Raw genomic sequence first — 7,500 nt, forward strand, 5'->3', positions numbered from 1 at the left:
AGGCAGGCATGCGCTTATTTGATTAGCTGTAATGCAGCTGTCGGAGGCAGGCATGCGCTTATTTGATTGGCTGTAATGCAGCTGACGGACGCAGGCATGCGCTTATTTGATTGGTTGTAATGCAGCTGTCGGAGGCAGGGATGCGCTTATTTGATTGGTTGTAATGCAGACCTGTGAAACGAAAGTTTACCTTAACCATCAGCATCACCTAGCAACTATACCGGCCCCGCGCAGCAAGTCCGAGAGAGTGAGTGTGTGCGGGTAGGCAACAGATTGGAGAGGGTAGCCTAGTAAGAAATTACGGTTGGCGAGACGGAGGAGAATATAGGCCTACAATCAAAGTCAGGGCCAGCGGCGAAGAAAAAGAGATACACAGTAGGCTACACAACGCCCACAGGGTGAACATTTCGGAGTGGGTAACAACTTATTATGCATAGTAGCCTAAAGCCTAAATAAGTTATTATTTAATACCAGTAATAGGCCTAGTATAACTATGAATTATAGGCATTTAACATTAATCAAAATCATAACTTTTTTGTAATACCAGTGAATGTCCCGGATTTTCACAAATCAAATGTGGCAACCCTAATGTGTGTGTGTGTGTGTGTGTGTGTGTGTGTGTGCTTTTGTCACCTTGCTGATCTCAAAGCCGAACACCTCCTCGAAGTAGGCCGGCTGGCTGATGAGCAAGAGGTAGAAAGTCCAGCTGCGGCAGAAGTTGGCCACGATGATGGCGTACACGGGCATGGAGGTGAAGAACCGACGCCAGGGCGTCTTAAACTTCTACAACACACACACACACACACACACACACACACACACACACACACACACGCAGTTAGAGTTACACGTGCACAAACCTGGGTAATGTTAAAAAGCTCCTTAACCACTACGCTACCACACTACTGCATGCTAGCCCAGCTCCTTAACCACTGCGCTACTACTGCATGCTAGCCCAGCCTCAACCACCACGCCACCACACCACTGCATGCCAGCTCAGCTCTCAACCACCACGCTACCACACTACTGCATGCCAGCCCAGCCTCAACCACTACGCTACTACTGCATGCTAGCCCAGCTCCTTAACCACTACGCTACCACACTACTGCATGCTAGCCCAGCTCCTTAACCACTACGCTACCACACTACTGCATGCTAGCCCAGCTCCTTAACCACTACGCTACTACTGCATGCTAGCCCAGCTCCTTAACCACTACGCTACCACACTACTGCATGCCAGCCCAGCCTCAACCACTACGCTTACTACTGCATGCTAGCCCAGCTCCTAACCACCACGCTACCACACTGCATGCCAGCCCAGCCTCAACCACCACGCTACCACACTACTGCATGCTAGCCCAGCTCCTTAACCACCACGCCACCACACCACTGCATGCTAGCCCAGCTCCTTAACCACTACGCTACCACACTACTGCATGCTAGCCCAGCTCCTTAACCACTGCGCTACTACTGCATGCTAGCCCAGCCTCAACCACCACGCCACACTACTGCATGCTGGCCAGCTCCTTAACCACTCACGCTTACCACACTACCGCATGCCAGCCCAGCTCCTAACCACCACGCTACCACACTACTGCATGCCAGCCCAGCTCCCAACCACCACGCTACCACACTACCGCATGCCAGCCCAGCTCCTTAACCACTACGCTACTACTGCATGCTAGCTCCAGCTCCTTAACCACCGCGCTACTACTGCATGCTAGCCTAGCCCTTAACCACTCACGCCACCACACTACTGCATGCTAGCTCCAGCTCCTTAACCACTACGCTTACCACACTACTGCATGCTAGCCCAGCTCCTTAACCACTCGCTACTACTGCATGCTAGCTCCAGCTCCTTAACCACTACGCTTACCACACTACTGCATGCTAGCCCAGCTCCCAACCACTACGCTACCACACTACTGCATGCTAGCCCAGTTCCTTAACCACTCACGCTTACCACACTACTGCATGCTAGCCCAGCTCCTTAACCACTCACGCTACCACACTACTGCATGCTAGCTCCAGCTCCTTAACCACTCACGCTACCACACTACTGCATGCTAGCCTAGCTCCTTAACCACTACGCTTACTACTGCATGCTAGCCCAGCCTCAACCACTACGCTTACCACACTACTGCATGCTAGCTCCAGCTCCTTAACCACTACGCTTACTACTGCATGCTAGCTCCAGCTCCTTAACCACTCACGCTACCACACTACTGCATGCCAGCCCAGCTCCTTAACCACTACGCTACCACACTACTGCATGCTAGCCCAGCTCCCAACCACTACGCTTACTACTGCATGCCAGCCCAGCTCTTAACCACTCACGCTTACCACACTACTGCATGCTAGCTCCAGCTCCTTAACCACTGCGCTACTACTGCATGCTAGCCCAGCTCCTTAACCACTCACGCTACCACACTACTGCATGCTAGCCTAGCCCTTAACCACTCACGCTTACCACTGCATGCTAGCCCAGCTCCTTAACCACTACGCTTACCACACTACTGCATGCCAGCCCAGCTCTTAACCACTCACGCCACCACACTACTGCATGCTAGCCCAGCTCCTTAACCACTCACGCTTACCACACTACTGCATGCTAGCCCAGCTCCTTAACCACTGCGCTACTACTGCATGCTAGCCCAGCTCCTTAACCACTACGCTACCACACTACTGCATGCTAGCCCAGCTCCTTAACCACTACGCTACCACACTACTGCATGCTAGCCCAGCTCCTTATCCACTACACTACCACTACTAGAACCCAGTTAGTGGAGAGCTCTAAATGCTCTTTCTGCAGTGTTGTTTTCATCATCAGATGCAGTTCAACAGTCAGCCGTACACTAGTCAAATGAAGTCCAGCAGTGTTGGTGAAGCTACCGCTACACACACTGCACTGACTGGAGCTACAGATGCCCATTGACAACCTAATGCTAATGTGTGTGTGTGTGTGTGTGTGAGAGAGAGAGAGAGGAGAGAGAGAGAGAGCCTGAGAGCCTACCTGTCTACCTGTGAGAGTCTACCTGTTTTTTTAATCCTAAGTAGGGCAGAGCTCTTTTACTGTAATTCAGTTCATCTTCAAAAGGGATCTGTGTTTATTTTCAAGGAGAGGGTCCTGATAACATCTAAAACTTGAGAATCTCTGATCTGAACCCAGCTGACTGCAGAATCTAGCCAGTGGAGCAGAGGACAGAAGAGGAGAGGAGAGGAGGAAAGTAGAGGAGAGGAGAGGGGGAGAGGAGGAAAAGGGAGGACAGGAAAGGAGAGGACAGGAGAGGGGAGGAGAGGAGAGGAAATGAGAGGAGGAGAGGAGAGGAGGAAAGTAGAGGATGGTGTGACGAAGAGGATGGTGTGATGAAGAGGTGATGAAGAGTATGGTGTGATGATGAGGATGGTGTGATGAAGAGGTGATGAAGAGGATGGTGTGATGCAGAGGATGGTGTGATGCAGAGGTGATGAAGAGGATGGTGTGATGAAGGCTGACCTCCGCAGGGCCCAGCAGCTTGGCGCTCTCCCCGATGCTCTCCTCGATGTAGGTGCGCTCCTCTTCTGTGATGGTGGGGTGCACCGCAGGACTCTCATACGACACCAGGATCCAGAACATGTACCAGAAGATACCGAAACAGCCTACCGGGGAGAGAGGAGGGGGGGAGGGAGGGAGAGGGAGGAGAGAGAGAGAAAGGGAGAGAGAAAGGGAGGAAGAGCAAGAGACAAACAGACATGAAGGGAGAGTGAGAGAGAGAAAACATGATAGAGAGGGAGAGAGAGGGAGAGAGAGAAAACATGATAGAGAGGGAGAGAGACAGAAAACATGATAGAGAGGGAGAGAGAGAGAAACATGATAGAGAGGGAGAGAGAGGGAGAGAGAGAACATGATAGAGAGGGAGAGTGAGAAAACATGATAGAGGGAGAGGAGAGAGAGAGAGAGAGAAACATGATAGAGAGGGAGAGAGAGAGAAAACATGATAGAGAGGGAGAGAGAGAGAAACATGATAGAGAGGGAGAGAGAGGGAGAGAGAGGAGAGAGAGAACACGATAGAGAGGGAGAGTGAGAGAAAACATGATAGGGAGGGAGAGAGGGAGAGAGAACATGATGAGAGAGAGAGAAAACATGATAGAGAGGAGAGAGAGGGAGAGAGAACATGATAGAGAGGGAGAGTGAGAGAAAACATGATAGGGAGGGAGAGAGAGGGAGAGAGAGAACATGATAGAGAGGGAGAGAGAGAGAAAACATGATAGAGAGGGAGAGAGAGAGAGAGAACATGATAGAGAGGAGAGAGAGGGAGAGAGAGAACATGATAGAGAGGGAGAGTGAGAGAAAACATGATGAGGAGGAGGGAGAGAGAACATGATAGAGAGGGAGAGAGAGAAAACATGATAGAGAGGGAGAGAGAGGGAGAGAGAGAACATGATAGAGAGGGAGAGTGAGAGAAAACATGATAGAGAGGGAGAGAGAGGGAGAGAGAGAACATGATAGAGAGGGAGAGTGAGAGAAAACATGAAGAGAGGGAGAGAGAGGGAGAGAGAGGAGAGGAGAGAGGGAGAGAGGAGAGAAAACATGATGAGAGGGAGGTGAGAGGGAGAGGAGAGACATGATGGGGAGGGAGGTGAGGAGAAAACATGATGGGAGGGAGGTGAGAGAGAAAACATGATGGGGGAGGTGAGAGAAAACATGAAGAGAGGAGAGAGAGGGAGAGAGAACATGATAGAGAGAGGGAGAGAGGAAAACATGATGGGGGAGAGTGAGAGAAACATGATGAGAGGGTGAGAGGGAGAGGTGAGAGAAAACATGATGGGGGAGAGGGTGAGAGAAAGCATGATGGGGGAGAGGGAGGGAGGTGGGGAGAAACATGATGGGGGTGGGGAGAGTGAATGGGGAAGAGTAGACCAGCTGGTTTAGAGTTATCAGATATTTGACACTGGCAATTAACACACAATACATTGACACTGCCCATGTAACCGTGGTTGTAACTCATCCGCCGCTCACAGCCCTCGAACCTGCCACCTCAGCACACACCGACATGGGAGTCGAATGCTCTAACCACTGAGCTAAAAGCCCAGGCTTCCAACTCAGCGGTTAGAAGCGTTCTTAAAGCTGCAGTTGGCAAGTCTGACAGATTGAGGGGACTTAACCAAAATTGTGAATGTTTACAACTCTCCTGCCCTCCCCCACTACCACCGAGCATTCCCTCATCGAGTTTGTGCTCGGCAGTGCGCGCCAGACTGCACCAGACTGTGATTGACAGTCAGATCTCACACAGCCCTGCTCTGATTGGACCAGAAGAACCGGGAGCTGTGGATTTTTGCAAAACAAATAACAGGCTCTAGGTCAGGGGTGACAAACATAAGGCCCAGGGCCCAGATCAGGCCCAGATGTTTTGGGTAGGAAGGGAAAATTAGAAAAAAAGATCACATCCAGTTATCTTCAACAATGTGTAATAAGCAATGTCTCTATGATAAATTGGTAACCTACTGTAGCACTACAAAGCATCCTCAGGATGGAAGAAGTGGAAAAGCTAACATGGAAGGTGGGCATTTCAGGAGAGAAAGAGCAGTATATGACAGCAGTACATTATTTGTACTTGTTTGCTCATAAGTGATATCATCAAATAACACTCTGATACCCATGCAGAAAATGATAATGACCATGTCGGTTTCAGTGAATATGATCAAAACAATCTTGCCAACTGCAGCTTTAAGGTTAGGGGTGTGAGGATTTACACAAGCAACTAGCACGCAAGCTCAGTTTGCCGTTACACCCATTAACACACAAAACAACACAATCAGGCATCAGCACACCACCACGTCAGAACCCAAACACACTGATAGCACACGTCTGCGAACATGATTAACTCTGTGACCTCTGACCTATTTCTCCATCTCTCCCCTCATCACACAGCCAGTAATCCAATATGGTGTGTGTGTGTGTGTGTGTGGGGGTTATTGGGACAGGCTACGGACTCGTGGAAACATCCAGGAATGAATCAATACACACGCGGCCCACATCAGCACATTCATCTGAGCTCCACTGGAATATTCACACACACACACACACACTTAACACACCGTAAAGATAAAAGACAGAGGACCAGCCAGAGTATTGCACGAGGATCCCAGCCAGAGGCATGGCAATGACAGCTCCTGCATAGGACCCTGAGAGAGGGAGAGCGAGAGAGAGAGAGGGACAGAGGGAGTAGGGAATGTAAAACATTAGATATTTGTTATTAGTGTATTAGTACAGTTTAGAAAATATAGAGAAGGCAACACCTCCGTCCCACACACACACACACACACACCCAATCAGCAGGTGAAGGACAGGGAGGTGTGTGCTGACTCACCACAGAAGGACGTAGTGGCTAATCGGCTCCTCTCCAGGGGTGGGGCCCACTTACTCCAGATCCCATGACACGCTGGGTAGGTCACACCCTGAGGATGAGAGGAGAGGAGGAGAGGAAAGAGGAGGAGAGGAGAGGATACGGGACACAATGGGAGAGGACGTTAGTGTGGCGTTATTATGACGTTGGTATGGCGCTATTATGACGTTGGTATGGCGCTATTATGACGTTAGTATGGCGTTATTATGACGTTGGTATGGCGCTATTATGACGTTAGTATGGCGTTATTATGACGTTAGTGTGGTGTTAATATGACGTTAGTCCTGGTCCAGTCAGAGCCACTGAGGCCCAGTGTGTGTTGGCTTTGACTAGCAGGGAACAAATGATCCATTTGAGCTGCGAATTCAAGTGTCCACAGGCTACAGGCTTTACACATATTTATCCTCACAATACTTCCATTTTAAAAGCATCATATGAAATGGCAGTGGGGTTGTTTTGGAGGTTGTGAGCTTGTGGACTCAGAGACATCAGCAGTCAGTGCCTCCCCCCTCTCTCATCTGACTGAGAACCCTGCAGTCTAACACGGGGGAACACATGAGAACGCTGCAGTCTAACACATGAGAACGCTGCAGTCTAACAGAACACATGAGAACGCTGCAGTCTAACACATGAGAACGCTGCAGTCTAACACATGAGAACGCTATAGTCTAACACATGAGAACGCTGCAGTCTAACAGAACACATGAGAACATGCAGTCTAACAGAACACATGAGAACGCTGCAGTCTAACACATGAGAACCCTGCAGTCTAACACATGAGAACGCTGCAGTCTAACAGAACACATGAGAACGCTGCAGTCTAACAGAACACATGAGAACGCTGCAGTCTAACACATGAGAACGCTGCCGTCTAACACATGAGAACGCTGCATTCTAACAGAACACATGAGAACGCTGCAGTTTAACACATGAGAACCCTGCAGTCTAACAGAACACATGAAAACCCTGCAGTCTAACACGGGTGGAACACACGAGAACACTGCATTCTAACACAGGTGGAACACATGAGAACGCTGCAATCTAACACATCAAAACGCTGCATTCTAACAGAACACATGAGAACGCTGCAGTTTAACACATGAGAATCCTGCAT

At 49.8% G+C, this 7,500-nt stretch overlaps 1 protein-coding gene across 1 annotated transcript in view; it reads right to left on the reverse strand.

The window, feature by feature from the left end:
- LOC125286150 (vesicular glutamate transporter 2.1-like) overlaps positions 1 to 7,500 on the reverse strand; it is a 24,303-nt gene that overhangs the window by 7,720 nt on the left and 9,083 nt on the right. The window contains exons 5-8 of the mRNA XM_048230916.1: positions 6,351 to 6,438; positions 6,079 to 6,165; positions 3,497 to 3,639; positions 634 to 783 (exon numbers count right to left, since the gene is read on the reverse strand). Coding sequence (XP_048086873.1) covers positions 634 to 783; positions 3,497 to 3,639; positions 6,079 to 6,165; positions 6,351 to 6,438 — 468 coding nt within the window. The remainder of the gene's footprint in view (positions 1 to 633; positions 784 to 3,496; positions 3,640 to 6,078; positions 6,166 to 6,350; positions 6,439 to 7,500) is intronic.

The sequence above is a fragment of the Alosa alosa genome, chromosome 21 (assembly GCF_017589495.1).
Source record: "Alosa alosa isolate M-15738 ecotype Scorff River chromosome 21, AALO_Geno_1.1, whole genome shotgun sequence".
NCBI lineage: Eukaryota > Metazoa > Chordata > Actinopteri > Clupeiformes > Clupeidae > Alosa > Alosa alosa.